General features: G+C 37.9%; 1 protein-coding gene across 2 annotated transcripts in view; it reads left to right on the top strand.

Moving 5' to 3' along the window:
• Positions 1-7: 7 nt before the first annotated feature.
• Positions 8-21,563, top strand: part of FGF10 (fibroblast growth factor 10) — an 81,058-nt gene continuing 59,502 nt past the window's right edge. Inside the window, exons 1-2 of one of the 2 annotated variants that reach the window (XM_021716260.1) lie at positions 8-421; positions 513-1,214. In XM_021716260.1, coding sequence (XP_021571935.1) covers positions 893-1,214 — 322 coding nt within the window. In that variant the 5' untranslated portion in view covers positions 8-421; positions 513-892. Of the gene's footprint in view, positions 1,215-21,563 lie in introns of both variants that reach the window. The other variant, XM_008065526.2, reaches the window with a different exon arrangement.

The following is a 21,563-nucleotide window of genomic DNA, read 5'->3' as shown; positions in this document are numbered from 1 at the left end:
CCCCCCTCCCTCTCCCCGGCGTTCCCAGCAGCCGAGGGTTTCAGATGTCCCACCGCCGTTTGACCCCCTCCCCCCGCTTCTCCACCCCTGCAAATGAGGTTTGACCAGCAGAGGCAGAGCCCACCTCTGGCTTAGAATCACTGACATTTAGACTCCAGGCTTCAACCTGTTTACAAGCGGGCTTTCCAGAGGAAGGGGGGGTGGGGTGGGGGATAGGGCCAAACAAAACACCAGCCGCCGTCCCCCCAAACAAAAAGTGACTTTCGGGAGGCTTTAAACCAACAGGCACCACCAAAAGAGAGAGGGAGAGGGGGAAGAAAACAACAGCGACAGGGCAGCTGCCTCCAGTTGTGACAACTCCAAAGGGACGCACTTCGAGAAGTGGCTCACGGGCTGGAGCCCCGCGGAGAGGGACCCGAAGGTGCCCGCCGCCGAGGGGCGCGGATATCGCCCCCGATCCCCCATCCCACCCCTTTTGGGTTTTGTTCACCGTGCTGTCATCTGTTTTTCAGACCTTTTTTTTTTTTGCATCTAACATGGTGAAGAAAGGAGTGAAGAAGAGAACAAAGTAACTCCTGGGGGAACGAAGAGCGCTGGTGACCCACGTCGCCACCGCCACCACCAGCTCCTGCTGCTGCGGCCACCCACGTCCACCGTTCACCCGGAGAGGCGAGAGGCGCGGGCAGCGGATCCGAGGAAGGAGCGAGGAGAGGCAGCCGGCTTTTCCGAGGAGTTATGGATGTTGGTGCACTCGCTTCTGGCCAGATCCGCGCCCAGAGGGAGCTAACCAGCAGCCACCAGCTCCGGCTCTCTCCTCGCCTCGCTCCAGGTCTTACCCTTCCAGTATGTTCCTTCTGATGAGACAATTTCCAGTGCCGAGAGTTTCAGTACAATGTGGAAATGGATACTGACACATTGTGCCTCCGCCTCTCCCCACCTGCCCGGCGGCTGCTGCTGCTTCTTGCTGCTGTTCTTGGTGTCTTCCGTCCCTGTCACCTGTCAAGCCCTTGGTGGGGACATGGTGTCACCAGAGGCCACCAACTCTTCCTCCTCCTCCTTCTCCTCTTCTTCCAGTGCGGGAAGGCACGTTCGGAGCTACAATCACCTCCAAGGAGACGTCCGCTGGAGAAAGCTATTCTCTTTCACCAAGTACTTTCTCAAGATTGAGAAGAACGGGAAGGTCAGCGGGACCAAGAAGGAGAACTGCCCGTACAGTAAGTAACACACGCGAGCTCCCCTCCTTCCAGTTATCCACCCCCACCCCACACGGGGGGGAAAATCTGTTCCAGATGTGGCCAGCTAAATATTTACGTCCCCAACCCCTGTAAAATGATTAAGTGGAATACTTTCACACTAAATCACCCCCCCCTCCCGTGTGTACATTGTGCTGTCGCATCCCCTCCCCTAGGCGCGCTCCCTCCACACACCCCCATCCCTGCCACGCTATCCATCCTTCTCTCTAGCCTGTCACTCGCCCGAACCTCGCAGGGCGCCCGAGAGTTGTTGCCCGGCAAAGATGCCCCTTTCCGCCTCCACCGCCCTGCCCCACCTCATCCCGAGATCTCTTTTTCCTTCCTTCTGGAAATGGCTCCAGTAAACACCTTTTGTTTCATTTCGCTGGCAATCTTGTTAAGGGTTTGGGGACAAGCTCCTCAAGCTGAAAATAATTACTCGCTGTCGATTATAGGGGCTTTATGGGAACTCTAAGAAAGAAAAGTCAATCCCGCTCCCTCCCCTCCCCCATCCCTTTACCGTACCACCTCTAGATATGCGCGAACAATATTTTTCTGGTTTTGATTTGTGTGTGTGTGGGGGGGGGGGGGGTCCCCTCATGGTGATTTGACTGATTGCAGTCCATGAAGTCAGCTTTTCAGGCACCACTGCTGCTATTTGTCTTCTGCCTGCCTTCTCTCTTGGTAACATGATGCTCACGTCTGCATTGTCAATAGCGTAGGCACTGCTTTTGTGGTGTCCTGTTGTACTGTTTCTTCTGAAACCTCTCATATTGCAGAGACATACTACTATAGCATTGTAAACATCTGGGACTGGATTCACACAGACCTCACACAAATTTCATTGTCATTCTTTTATTTTCAAAGTAAAAGTCGTAAGTCTGTTTCCATGGCTATCCCATAGTGTGAAGTTTTCCCCTCGGTACAAATTATGCCTGGGATCTCTAGATTTCTTTCTTCCCTTTTTTTCTCCTCTTTCTTTTTTGCAGGGGTGTGGGCTGGATAGGGGGAGGGAGAACGAGGAGAGAAGGGGTGGATATTGTCTCTCTTCTTGAATCAATCCAGTAAAGCCAGATTATTCTGTTGGCTTCCTTACTTAGTTACTTTCAAGTGGTGAGACTTATTCATTCCCTATTGATTGTTATTTGAAAGGATCCCAAGGCTATGTAATGGCACACTAAAGACAGTAGACAATGACATTTAAACATCTTTAATGACCATTTAGCATTATCTCAATTCCAAGTCACTTTTTAAGGGGAGTTTTTCTATCAGTTCGGGAATTCCAAGGATAGATTTGTCAGCTAACTTAAATACATGGGTCACACATTTCAAGATTCCTTGGTTCAGAAAGTACCAGGTACTAATGGGAATGACAGTTGACCAGAATTTAAAGGCATTTCATTTTTGAATCAAGATTTACAAAAATTGAGACTTCGTTTTCTTCTTTGGGAACACAACACACATTTCACATTAACTTCTCTTCTCCTCAGCTACTGTTTCTATTTACCTAAATTAGCAATATGTTTGTAGAAGCATTTTAAATATTTGTAGAAGTATTTTAAAGTGTTTCATTTTATGTTTAGTACTGAAGATATCAAACACTCCCTTACCTGACTCACAGAAAGTGGCTGAATTGATAATGATTATTTTCGCTTGAAAGTCATTTATTACCTGAATTCATTAGATACTATTTATAGTCTTTATAGTTGTTGATTGAAATTTTTTAAACCTTTGTTTACTTCTAAAACAAAATAGTTGTGGTGTCATTCAGTTAGGAAGTTCAGAAAAAGCTGTTTAAACACTAGGTTGGACAGAGTGAGCAGGAAAGTAAAAAAAAAAATCCTATGGACTGAATTTATTTGTATTTTTAGTTAATAGAGAAAACTCAAAAAGATATAATGAAATTTTAGAGTGTTAAACCTGAGCAAACTTTCTTCTTTTTAAAAAATCTTTGACACCAACTTGATTTTGCCATTGCTATATTTCAAGTATCTTTATGATGTGACACAAGAACACATCTACACTATTTTAGTTTATGCAACCTCAATTGTTATTTTCTGGAATCATAATCACTGTATGAGTAACTGTTAAGTAAAATGACTTCCACAGTACCAAGGAATTTTGCTTTTACAGTAAGAACTATCTGCCAAGAAAAAGCATACAATATTTGTCGTATAAAGTGAGTGTGGAAAAGTTCCATCCTAACTGTCCAAAATATCTAATATCTCTTCTGTATGATAAAGTATATTAAATCCTAGTTAAAATTACAAGTTAAATATCTTTTATAGTAATGTAATATTAATCAAAGATTAAAAATGAAAGGAGGAGGATTAAATATTGTGAAACCATAAATAATTTAGACTTTCTAAGAACATCCGCATCAAAACATAGCAAGTGAAAAGTGGAGGTTGAAAAAGCCTTAATTTCACATGTGGCTGGGTAATCAGAAGGCTGCTGCAATTTCCAGCTGGACTGATTCAGCTGAACTACATGGCATCATTAAGATATTGTCTAAATGTTCCATAATTACATGTGAACAAACTTTTGCCATGCCTACAGGGTAGCCAGCCAGCCAGCCCACCAAATGGTAGCCTGTTAAATATTAGGATATCTAACCTCTGAAGAGTGTCAGTTCCTTTTCCAAAAACCACATTTCAGTAACATTTTCCTAAACAAGTTATTAATTATTCTCAATACACAAAGCTGTTCTTTTGAGGTTTGCTTATTTGAAGATCAATTTTCTTTGTTACTTTTGACCCTAACATTATTACTGCTAAAATACAGTAACAACTTATCTAAAAGGTTATATGTTTGTGATGTCCTGGGTAATTAAACAACTGTTTTACTGGCTTTTTGCCAACAGAATGCTAACAAAAGGAAAGTAAGAAAATCACCCATAAGTATTGCAAAATCATTTTTAAGTTCTACTTCCAAAGCTAGTTCCCAGAAATTGGGTGGTTCTAAAAATACTGTATGTGCTGAAGTAATGCTTCTCAATTTGGGTGATTATTATAATTTCTTTCTGGGTGGGGGGGTACATTTTTTGTTTGATTATTTACCATTATATGAGAGTAGAATAAAGGGAACAGAGATGAATTATGTTTCTCCTGCTAGAAGTCTGAGAAAGCTTGAATAATTTAGAATAGCTGTGGTGTATCTGTCACTAGATATGTGCAGGCTCATTTAGGTTTTGTTTTATCATTCCTTACATCTAGAGCTTTGCCCTTGAAACATTACCACTAGGCTCCAGTTCTGGCCTCCTAGAAAGTCTGGATACAGCTGTTAGGTACCCTTGAAACTGGGACTAGTTGGCTTATATCTGTATGAGAGCAAAACAGCTGTGGGTTTCTCCCGTGGTTGTCACTTGTAGAAAAGAAGAACCTAGTGAAAGAAAAATGTATCTCTAAACTTGAGAAAACTAAAGATGGATGTTCCCAAAACAGAAAGTCACAGAGCTCACGGGGTTTTTTGGAAAAGGAGTATGGGAGGTAACAGAGCAATTGATATTTATTATGTGGTATATGTACGATCTCTTTAAATATGTATTTCATTTAATGCTCATGGTATTCCTATGACTTAGCCATTTAATATTCACATTTTCAAATATAAAAAACTAAGTCTGAAAACAGTAAATTTTCCAAGGTCATTCAACTAGAAATTGGCAAAACCAGACTCAAGCCTATACCTATTTGGTTATATCTCTCCTTATTTATTGTATTTCTCTGCCACTACTGGCATTGATATCAATTTATTAGAATTAGATACCCCAGATCTCTAAAAAACAAATTACCCAAAACCTTACTTGCTTCTTGAAGTGGACACAAATAGTTCTTTAGAATTAAATCGGAAAAGAAGTAAAATGGCTGTCGAACAAAAATGAAATGGTTTAGAGATATCATTGCAGGTAGCCACATAGTATCAGGTGATGTCAGTGTATTCTCCAGGTAAACTCTCTCTTTTGATATTATATTTGGAAACATAATTGCCTATGGACATACACAAAATACACAGACATTAATCTCACTTATGTTAACAGAGGTCATTAGGAATACATGGCTATTTAAGAAAAATCTATGAATGTCATTGTGTATAGTAATTGTCTACAGCTGAGGGCCAAATGTTTAATTGTTCCCATGTGTAATAAAATAATTTGATTGTAAATACCTGTGGGAAATTGGACTATTGCAAAAACTTGTAATAATGACTTTTAAAAGGGCAAACATCTTTAGAGACCTAAAGCTATGTATATTAAGAAAACTTTTAAATGAGTCTGCAAATCAGAAATATATTTTAATGCACAAAAATGACAGATTATTGTCTAAAATTACAGGTTTGCATTATTACTTTTTAGTCAGGACTAGAGCTTATTGTAGAAAGCAAATAAAGTAAGAAAAATAATTGTTGAGAAAAGTAGAGACTCAAATATTATCTCCTAATAAATACTCAAGAGGTTTCTGGGGAGAAAAACTATAGAGAATTTATGACTTCCACTGGTGTCTTATTTCAGTTGTGGTTGTTTCTAGAATTTGGTTGCATAATTTATAACAGGCAGCATTTAATCATGAGTATTGAGGATTTATGAAGGTGGAAGACACTGTATTTAATGTTTACATGACATTGTCCTGTTACCTTTACTGCATTCCTCCCATATGGACCCTCCACTTTGATGGCTTTATCATAAATCCATTAAAAATGCACAATTCAACATAGCTTCCTCTTCATAAACCTGATTTATAACTACCTACTAGAAGAAATCCAAGAAAACAGTTGGCGATAATCACATGCCAGTATTGAGTATGAGAATTTGGAGACACCACTCTCTAGATCTTGGGTATTTCAGTAACATGTTACCCAAAGTTGTGGGGCCACTCTTTAAAAGCAAGTGTTTTCAAATAATGTTTAAGCACAGAATTTTTTTAAAAAGAAGAAAAGTAAAAGAATCATTCTTAAAGAATCAAAGAAACACGATTGTATGCATATTTTCTTCTACATTTTTACAATCCAGTTTAGAGTAAAAACACTTAATTCCAGTGCATTTCTTTAGAATTTAAAAAACTTAGAACATGAATGAGCACTTTAAATTCCTGTACAATTACCTTAATGTTCAGAGGCAAACTCCATTTATTACTTTCCACAAGCCAAAATGTTGGGAAAAAAAGGTTGACAGCTCATTTGAAATAGAGCTAATGTTCCTCCCATTTATGAGCTGCCTATGAATAACTACATCTTTCCTAAGCCTTAAATGTCTGCATGCTTATCCCAAATTGTAGTGCAAATGATATTTTTTAGTATGCTTCAGAAAGAAGAGAATACATGTGTATTACTTCAAAGTGATTTTAATCTGTCTTAACATTAATTCTGTGAACTTTGCAATGCAGAGTAATTCAGATGACATTTTTAGTATTACTGTTCCAACATTTGTCAACATTAATAGTTGATGTTTACTTAATACATGTAAGTAAGACATTAGCATTTTCCTCCCAGAAAAAAGATCTCTTTTAATTTTCTGGTAAGGTGAGGTATAAGATTCATGTTTATGTGATCGTAATACAGTTTTATCATAGTCTAGAGATGTAAAGAGCTTCATTTTGTCTCAAGACCTTCATGCAGAAGTTTCTTAATTGGTCATGTTATATTGCAATGATCTAAGATCACTCTCATTGGTCATTTGACCAAAGGTATTTGTTACTTGGTTACGTACATTTAAATAGATATATATTTACTTTTTATATTCTGCACCCCTTTCTTCTCAGTGCATATTGCCTTCACCTGTGACACTCAATCAATATAACAAAGAATAACCTATAAAAGCACTTTTAAAATTAGTGAAAGGAAATATACCAGCATCTTGGGAAGTCATCAGTGACATTCTGATACTGAATTAATGAATATAAAGTGTCATTGCTTTACTGAAACAGTTTAAAGCCCAGTATTTAATTTGTGCAGATTTTACACAGAAAGAAAGTCTCAAGATATCTAAAAGGGAGCCAGGTCACCCACAAAATAATGGCCTTTAGTTTCCCTTGCTTTTAAATCAGATCAGTTATGTTCTTTCTTTGAACACTGTGTTCTAATTGGAACAATAAATCAAAGAAGACACTCGGAGTAGATTCCCATGTAAGGTGGACAACTGGACAGTGACTTTTTACTGCTGCTAACACGTGCATCCAATTACCATTTGATAGATTCATAGTACTGGCAGTAAAGCATTGCCTTATTTTATTGCTCACCTAATAATTCTTTAACCTAAATCTGTCCACCTTTACCTAATCTGTCAGTATGCACATTATTAATGAAGAATTTTTAAATGCTTGACATGCTTCCTGCAATGAATGATGTCACTGAATATTAATGAATCATCTAACTAAACCTAAGAGGAGGCAAAGTATTGATTAAGTCAATGTAGCCAAAACTTCAAGCAATTGTCAACTAAAAAACCTTATAATTTTACTACAACTATAATACTGAATAGTGTGGGTCAAATGCAGTCTACTTCTGTCTATAGTGTAGGATAACTGCAGGAATAAACCTTTTAAAAGAAACACATACTAAAGTTTGTTCTATAATTATTATTACTTTCTGTTAGGGACATTGTGTTAACAGGCTTTACTAGTAGACGTAACATACATGTTATTTTACTCTTAACCTTTTTTGAGACATTACTCCTATGCTGCGGACAACTTGACATATTCATAGTCTTTACAATACAAAGTTTACTGACTTCTTCCTACTAGTTTTGCTTTGAGGCAGTCTGTGACAACCCCACTTCTGAGGCATTGTGAATCCCTTATGCTCCATCATCCCTTCACCACTCCATTATTTTCCACTCTGGTTTTTTTTTTTTTTTTTTACTGTTTTTCTTTTTCTCTGGTTTCTAAAATGGCAAGAACCTTGGAGGCCAAAGAAAGTCATTTATTAGCATCATTTAGCATCACAAATGATATTCAGCGTCAGATACCTAGACATTTGAATGTGTAGCATCCAAAACTGATAGTTTATATTCTATGCATTAAAATCTTCAATAGTGTGAATTCAATATACTCTATCAGAAGCTCTTCTCACTTTGAATATCTAGTACATTCTTCCTTATTCCAGCACTCAAGAGCAATTTCTTTTAAGCTCTGCCTTCTGTCAAGTGGGCAAACCCAGGTAAACCATCCGTCTCAGAATGAGTGCTGATTGTTCTATTACTAGGTCATCATTCCTCCAGGTTAAATTTCTACTCCTAATAACTCTCCCTTCATTTTCACTATTCCTTTCTATTGTTGTTGTTATTATTATTATTATTAATTTGTAGTATATGTAATACTTAATAGCTACTTTGTCATTTCTTTTTTACCTTTTGGCCTTTGTCTGAACTCCTACAAGAAAAGAAAGGAAAGGTGATATCAGAAATTGAGTACTTAAGCCAGGCTTGGCTGCTTATGCTTGTAATCCCAGCACTTTGGGAGGCAAAGGCAAGATAATTGCCTGAGCCCAGATGTTTGAGACCAGCTTGGACAACTTGATAAGACCTCGTCTCTACAAAAAGTTAGCCGGGAGTGATGGTGCGTGCCTGTGGTTTCAGCTACTTGGAAGGCTGAGGCAGAAGGATCGCCTGAGCCCAGCAGGTCGAGGCTGCAGTGGCCATGAATATGCCACTGCACTCCAGCCTGGGTGACAGTGTGAGACTCCTACTCAAAAAAAAAAAAAAAATTGAATATTTATTTTTCTTCTATTTTATTCAACATTTATTTCAAGAACATAAATGCTATTTGGAGGTCTTTGGTACTCCCAACTTCTAGAATGGCACATCAAGTTTCTCTGCATACCCGTCAGATGTATGTATTTTTTTAAAAAAAACCCTATGTTCCCATAAATATTGATTATTAATGGAGAAACACATAAAATATTTATGCATATGTACTTTGGGTTGACCAAATAAATAGAAATGCATGTCTCTGTTAGGAATATTTTGGAACACCAACAGGAATTAGAATCTGAATTAATTCCATAAATGTATTTGCATACTTTTTTTGTTGTCTTTTGAGTTGGGGTCTCACTCTGTCACCCAGGCTGGAATGCAGTGGCATGATCATGGTTCACCATAGCCTCAACTTCTTGGGCACAGGCCATCTTTCTGCCTCAGCCTCCTGAGTAGCTGGGACTATAGCCACCAGGTACAGCTAAGTTTTTTTTATATTTTGTAGAGACAATGCCTTGTTGTATTGCCTAGGCTAGTCTCAAACTTCTAAGCTCAAGCGATCTTCCCACCTTGACTTCTTGCATACTTCTTCTTAGGGAGAATTTTTTGGTACTAATTGATGAATTAAATTTGTTTATTATATGCAAAATCTAACCATTTAGATTTAGACACATTTAGATGTGTCAAATTTATCTGCTACTGTAATAATAATTAAAAGTCGTTTCTTTTTTCAATTGTTTCCAGAATTTAAGTAACTTTGATTTATTGATAGAATAATTAGAAGAAGAATTAATATTTCGTAACTTGGGGAAAATGATAACATATGACAGTGATTTACATACTACTTGTGATCTAAAGTGAGATTTATGTATAATGGTATTAACAGCAGCAATTACCCAATTTATTGGGCATTTTTCAAAATATCTCTGTAGAAGGCTATGATTCCACAAATCTGAAAAAAAAAGTACTAGGGTTGTTAATCAGTTATAAAAATCTGATGAATGAAAAATACAGAAGTGTTCTAGAGCTCAAATATTCTAACATCCAGAAAGCAATAGGGATGCCAAAGAGCATAAAATGAAAATGTTAGAAGCCAGAGGATAAAGCAGAAAAGCAGAAGAGGCCATAGAGCATTTAGACATATATTGTGAAAGGAGGAGACGCTTTGCTGGAGTGATGAAGACAAGGGTTTTGAACTTCCAGGAAAGAGATCAGCCTAATGAGTAGCACTGCAAAAGGGCTGACATAGCAAGAAAGGTGTGAGGGAAATATAATCCAAGTCCTGGCATTCGACTGGATGTTAAATTAGCTGAAATGAGAACCTCTGATCTAAGAGGAATCCCATAGAAGTAATCGCAGCCATGGCATCAAAGTAAGGAAGGTGAAGTCTCAGTTTCTGCTAAGAGGATGTATGATAGAGTGATTAAAAGTGTGGGCTTTGATTCAAAGTGATAAAAAGTACAGGCCAGAAGTGAAAGTGGGTTTTGAAGCCACAGGCCTGGATGCAAACAGCCAGATAAGAGTTTATAACTTGAGGCAGGTTGTCATCAGTAAAACAAGGATATTAACAGTACCTAACTTTTTCTTATATAGCAAAGATTAAATGAGATTATTCATTCATTTATTGATTCATTTAACAGAAATATGAGACTCTGTTTTGTGTTAGATACCATGTGAGGCATTGACCGTATTGAAAAAAGTTGCCATTCCTGCTCTCATAGGGCTTACACTCCACAGATGGTGTAAAAACAAACAAACAAACAAAACAAAAAAAAAACCCCTCCAAAACCAAACAAGTAAACCAAGAGATATATGATTTAAAAAGTGAGATGAGGGCTATGGAAAAAACAAGTAGGGTGCTTTAACAGCAAACAGCTGGGAACTATTCCAAATAGCATGGCTAGAGAAGCCTTCTGAAGAGATGAGAGGAAGAACCACATGGGGAGAGTTGGGTGCTTCCTCTAAGAAGTAATGTGAAGGTTCATTGAGGCTGGACTCGGCAGAAGTTTGGAGAAATCAGAATGATGCATGTAGACAGCTTACTGTTGCCTGGCATATAATACGCCTTCATCAAGTGGGTATGATATAAATCAAAAGTAGATAGAATGCTTCCTCTTGTATCAGGGAAAAGTAACTAACAGATTATTTGATGAAGTGGGAATTAACAGCATTGGAGTTGAGGAAAGAGACAGGAAAGGGCAATATGCCTTGCCTTTTTTTAAAAAACGGAAATATTAAAACTAACTGAAATTTGATTTGGAATTGTAGGTTTTTTTTTTGTTTTGAGTTGGGGGTCTCGCTCTGTGCAGTGGCATGGAGTGCAGTGGCATGATCACAGCTCACCGAAGCCTCAACCTCCTGGGCTCAGGTAATCCTCCCATCTCAGCCTCCCAAGCAGCTGGGGCTACAGGTACATGCCACCATGGCTGACTATATATTTTTTAAAAATTTGTTGTAGAGACGAGATCTTGCTATATTGCCCACACTGGTCTCAAACTCTGGGGTTCAAGCGATTTTTCTGCCTCTACCTCCCAAAGCGCTGGAATTATAGGTATGAGCCACTATGCCCAGCCTTGGAATTCGAATATTTACAATGCTCTTAAGTTTGGGGGAAAGAGCAGAGGGCTGATTCTTTAAGAGACTGGTAACAGAAATAGAATGAGCATCCCTAATCCAAAAAATCCAAAATTGGAAGTGCTCCAAAATCCAAAACTTTTTGAGGGCTGACATGATACCACAGGTGGAAAATTCCACACTTGAAGGATCATACTCAAAACACAACCAAGTAGCACAGTTTATTCAGCATCCCTCAAGGGAAAAAAGACCCTTCAAACTCCCTTTAGTTGTTGTGTACTTGGTTTAGGTGATCAGATAAAGAAACACAGTCAACTATATCTCTTTTTTTATGTAAAAGCATGCACTTAAATATTTTTTTTTAACAAACCAGGAGAAGGATATAGACAGCATATATACAACCACACCCACTGTTGAGACCATGGACTTTCAAGTCAGAATTCCTGGTATAGAATATATCTGTGTGACCATGGCCAAGTGGCTACCTGGTCTTGGTCTCTGCATTTGTTAAGTGAAGACAATAATAACACATTGTTGGACGGATTAGTTCATAAATTTACAAATGAGACTGTAAACATAAAGTTGAAGTAAATTTAAGACCTGGCACATTTTAAGAGCTCAAAAATACTAGCTCTCATTACTATTTTATGCCATGACTGCTTGAGTTGTTGTTAATTATCCCATTATCTGAAAAGATCCCTAAACAATAGAATAATTTTAAGAATTAGGCAGAAAATTATAACATACCACATAACTTTATAGTTTATAAAACATTTTACTTTTTTTAATCAGTTTATTCTAGAAAAATTTAGTGGTATGGGTAAGATAGTCATTGTTTTCCCTATACTATGTGTAGATGAGAAAAGTAAGTCTAAAAGTTATTGTTCCAGACTGAAGTTATATAATTAGTATAACTGAGTCAGGATTCAAATCTAGGCCTGTTTTAGCTAGGGTGATCTTCTGTCTTGGTTTGCCTGAGATGGTCCTAATACATGCCTCTTGTTGTAGCATATTTATTAAGAGTACCCTGTTCAGTCTCAAAATGTTCTGTTTCAAAATCATTCTAGTCTTATTCTTGGTTTATGTAAGGCATAAATCTACATAAGTCAGATTCCTATTTAGATAGTATTTCAATTTCTTCCCAATATCCTCAAAATAATTACTAAATTCTTTCAAATGTCATGTAAGGTCCTCATGAGTTCCTCCCTACCAATCCCCCAGCTTAATTCTTATTATACTCCCCACTATAGACATTTTAAGTTAGTTCCCAGAATGTGCATTGTCCCTTCATGTTTAGCCTTTGCAGATACCACTAGGTTTACCCAGAGTGGTGTTCCTACTCTTATGCCTAATTCTCCTTCCTTTCAGATTTAAGAAAGCTTCCTGAACACCCTGCTTTCCCTTCAAAACTTATGTTCCCCGAAAACCCTTTATCTAGTGCTATAACACAATTTTACATTTGATTAGTTGACTGTTTACCTATCTAGTTTCCTCTTAAACAGAAAACTTGTTGAGAGTGAGAACCATATCTCATCTCAACCTTTTAAATTTAATTTAATTTTAAAGATGTGGGGTACAATTCAGGGTTAGAAATACAAATGTTCACCACGCATGTACCACTGTTCATGATGTGTGCCCACCCTGCCAGCAGTTTCCCACTACTGCCAATCCTTTTCTTATAGCATCACAATAATTGTTTAAGGACTCCTTTTAAGTGAGAACATGTGATACTCAGTTGTATGTTTCTGTGATAGGTCACTCAGTATTATAGATTCTAAGTTCATCCAGGTTGCTGTGAAGTTCATAATTTTGTCCTTCTTTATAACTGCATAATAGTCCATCATGTATATGTACTGCATTTTTTTAGCCAGTCTTCTTTCGATGGGCTGCATGGATGGTTCCATGTTTTTGCTATTGTGAACAATGCTGCAATAAACATACGTGTGCAAGTATCTTTTTCATAGAGTGATTTGAGTTCCTCCTGGTATAGTCCCAATAGAGGGATTTCGGGGTCATATGGAAGGTTGATTTTTAGATCTTTTAAGAAGCACCAAACTGTTTTCCACAGAGGTTATATTAGGTTAAATTCCCACAGTGTAGAAGTGTTCCCTTTTCACCACATGCTCTCCAGCATCTGTTGTTTTTTAAGTTATTGCTCATCTCAGCCTTTACATGGACGTGCTTAATACAGTGTCTTGCATAAAATACGTTATCTTTCTAAATATTATTTAGTAAACTACTTTTTTTTAACTGTGTGTAACCTTGATGAAGTTATTTAGACACTCAAAGTTCAATCATCTGGTCTGGAGAATGTGATTAATACACTACCTACCTAAAAATTATGGTTGAAATAAATGATCTCTTAAAATTTCTTTCAGTTTTCAGTTTTACAATTCTGATAACTTGAAACATAAGTTAGTAGGACCATCATTATTTAACTGAATGTTAAGTACTTAAATTCATTCAAATTTGTGAATAAAAATGTGCAATCATGAAATGAATCATTTTTCATATTTCCTCAATTTCCTATCTAAGGTTACTATTGATTATATTTAGTGGAGAATAATAATAACTTTACTCCTCTTTAAAAATTCCTGCCTGTTATAAGAGCATTATTTCCAGTTTCTGAGTTCTGTTTGGATTCTTGGATAATTTGGTGACAATTAAGAAATGAGCAATTCTTTGTAATTCTTTTAGAGGAAGAATAAAGTACTGCAAAGAGTGGGAGTAAAGAGATATATATGGTTTATAATCTTGGCTGTGTCAAAACATTTACTATGTAATCTTAAGCAGGTCATTTACTTTATCTTGGTCTGAGAGACTTAATCTACAAAATGAGTGTATTGAACTAAATTGCTATTAAAATACCTTAGTTTAGTACATTCATTTCATAGATTAAGGACGAGATTCTAGGACCATTCCTATATTAGGAAATAATGGCCATAGTATGCTGAATAATGGCCACCCAAAGATATCAGTTCCTAATCCTGGAACCTGTGACTATCACTGTTATGGTAAAGTTTTTGTGGATGTAATTAAGTTAAGGATCTTGGGATGAAGAGATTGTTATACATTGTCCAGGTGGGCCATAAATGTCTTCACAAATGTCCTCGTTATAAGGGAGACACTGAAAGAGATTAGACATACATAGAAAGCAGAAGGCAATTTGACAATGGAAATAGAGATTTAAAGATGCAATGCTGTTGGCTTTTAAGATAGGCCAAGGAGTCATGAGCTAAGGAATGTGGCTCTAGAAACTGGAAGAGAAAAGGAACAGGTTGTCTCCCTACATTCTACAGAGGAGCTTGAGCCTGGTGACACCTTGATTTAGGTTCAGTGAAGTTGATATTGAGCTTCTGGTCCCTAGAACTGTAAGAGAATACATTTATATTAGTCTGAGATACCAACTGTAATATAATTTGTTGTAGAAGCTATAGAAAACTAATACAGATTTTGATACTCAAAATGGAGTGCTGCTTTAACAAATACCTAAATATGTGAAAGTGGCTTGGGAATTGGATAATGAGCATACACTGGATGCATTTTGAGGCACATGACGAAGCCTGTATTTCCTTAAGTCTAGACTTCTGTTAGAAATATGGACATTAGCCGGGCTCGGTGGCTCAGCCTGTAATCCCGCGCCTTTGGGAGGCTGAGGTGAGTGAATTGCTTGAGCCCGCGGGTTCGAGACCCGCCTGGGCAGTGAGACCTCATCTCTACAATAAATCAAAAAATCAGTTGGGTGTGGTGGCGCATGCCTGTAATTCCGGCTACTCGGAAGGCTGAGGCGGAAGGATCACTGGAGCCCAGCAGGCCGAGGTTGCGGTGGCCGGGAGCGGCCACTGCACTCCAGTCTGGACGACAGAGTGAGACTCCAACTCAAAAAAAAAAAAAAAAAAAAAGAAATATGGACATTAAAGGTGCTCTGATGAGGACCTGGGAGCAAGTGAGGGGCATAGTGGAGAAAGCACATGTCATCTTTTTATCGTAAACAGAATGTTGATAGAAATATGAACACTAAAAATGTTTCTGGTGAAGACTCAGAAGAAAATGAAGAGCATGCTACTGAAAACTGGAAAAAAGTTAATCCTTGTTATGACAGAAATTTAGCTGAACTGTGTCCTTATAAGTGATAGCTAAGCTAAAGCTCTGCAAAGGCATAGAGAAAGGTATATAGACACTGGAGAATCAGAAGGAGAAGGATAGGGAGGAGGAGAGTGACGAAAAATCACCTATCTGATTTCTCAATGTGCACTAGTAGGAATGATGGCTAACTTAAAGCCCAGACTTCTTCAGAACATACAGTGCATACTTATATCCAAAAAACCATTTGTACCCCTAAAGCTATTGAAATAAAAATATTAAATTATAGCTAAAAGAAAAAGAAAAATGAGAGCTTTAAAGAAAAAGGATCATTGTGAATGTAGAGCCTAAAGCAAAGAGGAAATACCTTGGGCACAGAGGCAGAGACTCTAATCGTGGCAGGTTCCTCAGGCCACAAGGGATTATTCCCAGGCCATGAACCAAATGAAATTTGCCCTGCTCTATTTTAAAATTACTTGCAACTGGTAGATTCTTTCTTTCTTACATTTTTCTCCTTTTCGAATGGGAATGTCTGTAACTATTATATTAGTCCTCTTCTACCATTGTATTTTGGGAACTGATAATTTGTTTTCTAGTTTTACAGATTCAGTGATAAAGAATAATTTGACTCTAGGGTGGACCATACTCAGAGTCTCATCCATACCTGAATTCCATGATTGAATAATAAGGTTTGAGATTTTTGAGCTGCTAATATTTAAATTAATTTTTGGAATTTAATTTTTGTTATAGTGAGTGGAAACTTTTGGGAATGTTGGAGTGGGATGAATGCATTTTGTATACAGGATGAATGTGAATTTAGGGGTACCAGAAGGTAGAATATAAAAAGCTGAATAATGGCCACACAAAAATATCAGGTTCTAATTCCTGGACCCTGTGACTATTACCTTATATGGTAAAGTTTTGCAAATGTGATTAAATTAAATATTTTGAGATGAAGATATTGTCCCAGACTATTCAGGTGGGAACTAAATACCATCACAAATGTCCTCATAAGAGAGACACAGAGGGATATATCTGTGTATATATCTAACACAGAGAAAGCAGAAAGTGATTTGAGGATAAGAAGTGGAGACTTAAAGGCACTTCATTGTTGGCTTTAAACATATCAGAAAGGCCAAGAACCAAGGAATGTGGCTCCAGAAACTGAAAGAAGGAAGGAGTGGATGCTCCCCTGGAAAGCTTCTAGAGGGAATGTAGCCCTGACAACATCTGATTTCAGTCCAGTGAAACTGATATTTCACTTCTGGCCTCCACAATTATGAGAGAATCGATTTCCATTGTTTTAAGCCACCAACATTGTGGTAATTTTTTGCAGCAACCCTAGAAAAGTAATATAGGCACCAATGACAGCTCATTAAGGATGAGTTGACAAAAAAGCAAGGCAGTATCTTATGGTAGAAAGCACTAAGTGTGGTCTCAAAGAGATGTAAGTTCCAACACTTTATTCACCTCTTGCTCTCTAAGCTTCTGTTTTCTTATTCCATCTATGAGGATTAAACAAAATAATTCATGTAAAATATCTTGCAAAGTATCAGATTTACAAGGGGGACTCCCCAAAACAGAATCTATTTATCTAAAAATGTGTATTTATTCCTACATGTTTAAACTCCTGTCCCCTTCAAAGTGACATCAAAGACATCAAACCTTCCATTTGATGCAGTACACCTATCAAGATGCTATTTCCACTGCTCAAAACAGTTTATGAACTTGTCAATTTTGATGTCTTTTAGTGCTTCTGCCTTTTTTATTTCATCTTTTCCACATAGGCAAAACGTTTCCCTTTGAAGACTTTTTTACATCAGGGGAAACAACAACAACAACAAAAATGTCTGAAATGAGATCAGGTGAAAAGGAAGAATGGGACACAGGAATCATGTCATTTTTGGTCAAAACTGATGAACACTCAGTGTGGTGTAGGCAGGTGCGTTGTTATGGTGGAAGATTTAGTCACCTGTTTGCCACAACTTAGGATGTGTCTTTTGCAAATCGTGATGTAACCTTCTCAAAACTTCTAGATTAAAACTTTGATCGACCGCTTGATTCAGAGGAACAAATTCCAAGTGTACTATAAGAGGGCTGCCCTCAAAAGATAGTTTCAGGGTTTTTTTGTGGGGGTCTCCCTCAGTATAATGGAACCTCAAATTTTAGTTGAAACTAAAGGGATAAAAAGTTTAAATGACTGAATATTTGTAAAGCATTATTTAAAAAATATAGTTTATTTGCTCATGTTACCTGGACTGCTAGATACTATAAGAGCAAAGGGCTTTGTCTGGTACAGAACTGGTCTATAAAATTGGTCTGTTTTTCCATTGGGTTATAAATTCAATACGACTGAGTTAAAGGATTTTTGTTAAACTGGTCTAAACGCCTTTTATCTGAAGATGCGTGCTATACCCATGGGAACCTTTCCTATTAAAGCCCCTTTATAGTTAGGGTGATAGAAGACCAATTTTTAAAAATGGATAATTAATGTTGTCTTTGTTTATTTGCTGCTTATAACAGAACACCTGAAATTGGGTAATTTATAAGAAACACAATGTATTTCTTACATTTGTGGAGGCTGAGAAGTCCAACGTCTGTTGAAGGTCTTGCAGTTGAGACTTCCTGCAGCACATCACATGACAAAAGGGTTGAGCTTGCTAGCTCAGGTCCCTCCTCTTTTTATAAAGCCAGTAGTCCCTCTCCCGTAACCTATTAACCTATTAATGTATTAGTTTATGACTATATTAATCCATGAGTTAATCCATTCATAAAGACTCTGCCCTCATGACCCAGTCACCTTTTAAAGGTCCTTCTCTCAATACTGCTGCATTGGGAATTATAGCAAATGTAACTAAGAGTCAGTGAGTGGTACTTTTAAAAGGAATTTTTCAGTGTTTAAATATGTTGAAGTTGCTGTATATTTGCTCTCTTTGGGATGAATATCTTGCATCATCTATCTTCTCTCACTCTGGGTAGGATTCATTAGCCTCTCAAATCTCAAAATGTTTTCATAATACCTAGTGCAACTATTCTAAAATTTATTATCATGACTCTTTGTACCACTTACGTTTTTAAGGCCTAGAAAAAAGCATGATTCCCAAACTAGCATTTTCTCTTACAGAAAATTAGTTTCTCTCACAGTGATAGGGGTTATGAAATTATAGATGGTAGATAACTGTTTGTTGTCAAGTCTTAGGGTAAGGAGGCTTTTGCCAAGCTGAGGCTAAATGTGACAGCTCCTAGTTTAGAGTGTTAAGGAACTTAGATCTTTTTCTCCTTGAGTGCCTGGGCTATAGTAATTTGAGAAGAGAGGTGATGCCTGTGATACTAGGAAAGGTAAGTACAGTTAGGAATAGGGCTCCTGTACAAGGGATTTGGGTAAGAGATATGACCCACCATTACCTTGAGCACAAAGAGCACGCTAACATGAGGATCAATTCTACCAACCCTGGTGACATTCAAAGATTTTTACTTATATTTCCTGAGACCAGGGAAATAATAGCATTCAAATCCCCGGGAGGCTTCTGAAATGTTCTTCGTGTTAGAATGGCCACAGAGATGATTATGCATTCTGATTTAAAATCCAGCTCCTACTCATTTCACTTTATAAAGAGAAGATTCCTTCCAATAAGCACTTAGAAAAGAGGTTCGGAGCAGAAGAAGAGGAAGACAAGATTGGAAATAGGCAATAATAATAGGCATTACTAGGTATTTCTCAAACTTGGGTCTGTGGACCACATGATCAGAATGAACCAGTGTTACTTGCTGAAAATGCAAATTACAAGGTCTCATTCCAGAAGTACTGGAACAGGTTGAGGGTTGCGGGAGAGGGGACAATTATGATGCTCACACATAAAAATCTGAACTTTAATGAACACCCCCAAATGAACTTCAATGCCAACAAACTTCTAAAAAAACAATAAAATTAAGAATGACACTAAGTTAAGTGCAGAGGTGACGGGAGAAAAGGCCAAAGATATCTTGAGCTTGGGATAACCTGAAAAACTTGGCAGAATGAATTTCAGGCACATATTCCATGTTTGCACATTTTCCATTTTTATATATATTCTGGAAAAGGAGAAAGTGCCAGTATATTCTGTAAAAAGGAAGTAATTTTAAAGTAAGTTAAAACATATGCTTACATTTAAATGCTCCCTCATTGGTGGAAGAGATTTTCTGATAAATCTGAGATTAGGTCAGTTTTCAGCTCACTATTGTAAGTGTCTAAGTGGGTGTGTGCTAAAACTGGAGGGAGGAAGGGAGGGAAGAGAAGACCTGATACCCATTAAAAGCTGGCTATTTTCTCACTATGTCAGAGTGCCCCGCCACTGCTATTTATGAGAAAGATCTGAGGATGCTACACCAAATGACAATCATGTAAACAGACTTTTTAGAGAAGGGCTCCTCCCTTCTTCTCCTTCTCCTTCTCCTTCTCCTTCTCCTTCTCCTTCTCCTTCTCCTTCTCCTTCTCCTTCTCCTTCTCCTTCTCCTTCTCCTTCTCCTTCTCCTTCTCCTTCTCCTTCTCCTTCTCCTTCTCCTTCTCCTTCTCCTTCTCCTTCTCCTTCTCCTTCTCCTTCTCCTTCTCCTTCTCCTTCTCCTTCTCCTTCTCCTTCTCCTTCTCCTTCTCCTTCTCCTTCTCCTTCTCCTTCTCCTTCTCCTTCTCCTTCTCCTTCTCCTTCTCCTTCTCCTTCTTTCCACAGGAATTCGTGCATATGTGCCTCTAACTCCAAGTGTGTTGGCAGGAACCTTAAGCCCTCAGAATGATCACTTGCATTTGCAGCACAGCCTCCAAAGCTGAAATCATGAAGAAGAAGTATTGACAAGATTCTATAGTTTTCTTAGGAACTATCTTTTGTTCTTAAGCAACTCTTTAATGTCTTATGCTTTATTAAGAAGTCTCCCATTAGCCAAGCATGGTAGCTGAGGCGGAAAGATTGCCAGAGTTCGGCAGGTCAACGCTGGTGTGGCCGTGAGTGTGCCACTGCACTCCAGCCTGGGCAACAGAGTGAGACTCCAACTCAAAAAAAAAAAAAGTATCCTATTGTGAAAAATTATTTCTTTCAACCGTGGACATTATTTGCTTCAATTCCTATATATGACCCTTTTCTCAGAAGATTGGCGATGGCACTACAGTAAAAACTGTGACCGTCCACTTTAGGTGTTTCATAAGTATGCAGATTTTAAACTTACTTCTAGTGTAAGTGACATTTCCTTATACCTGCAAAAGATACCTAATGCCAGATTTATATTGCATGTAACTCATGGAGTATCTCCTGCAAAGTCACGGGGAATAGGAATCTGAAAATGTTGATAAAGAACTGACAACACATAGCAAACCTTTGATGCATCTTTTTTCTCTATAGACCTTTAAAAATATTTTTTCTTTGTACTGAAGGCTACAAAGTTGTTTAATAAGCTTAACCAGAAAAGGTTTAGCTGAGCTTAGCAATATGTAACCACTGACATTTGTTATAACTGATTAGATCTGAGATCATTATTGTACTGACTAACCTAAAGTAGTGTGGTTGGGTTTTTCACAATCCCAAGAGACTTCATGGGGGGGTTGAAATCATTTGTTATACCCTGCTGTGCAATGCCTTATGAGGCATTTGACCAAAAACTTTTTGCCCTGATGTTTTGTGCTCCAAAGAAGGTATCTAATTATTTCTACTATTAAAGATTCTGAATCGCATACTGCCAGTTTTACTTACTAGAAAAATGCCCTCCATCAGTTATATATTTCCCCCAGCCTCCTTCTTTTTTTTTGCGTCAAAGTCTCACTTTGTTGCCCAGGCTGGAGTGCAGTGGCATGATCACAGCCACTGCACCTGTGGCCTGCTGGGCTCAGGTGAGACTTCCACCTCAACTTTCCAAGTAGTTGGCACTACAGGCACACACTACCAAGACCAGCTAATTTTTTGATTTATTGTAGAGACAAGGTTTCACTCTGTTGCCCAGACTGTTCTTGAACTCTGGGATCAGGTGAT

This window comes from Carlito syrichta, unplaced genomic scaffold (assembly GCF_000164805.1).
Source record: "Carlito syrichta isolate Samal-C Ts95f unplaced genomic scaffold, Tarsius_syrichta-2.0.1 Scaffold308642, whole genome shotgun sequence".
NCBI lineage: Eukaryota > Metazoa > Chordata > Mammalia > Primates > Tarsiidae > Carlito > Carlito syrichta.
Note: the sequence above shows the minus strand (reverse complement) of the source record. Positions and strands in the feature narration are given on the sequence as shown.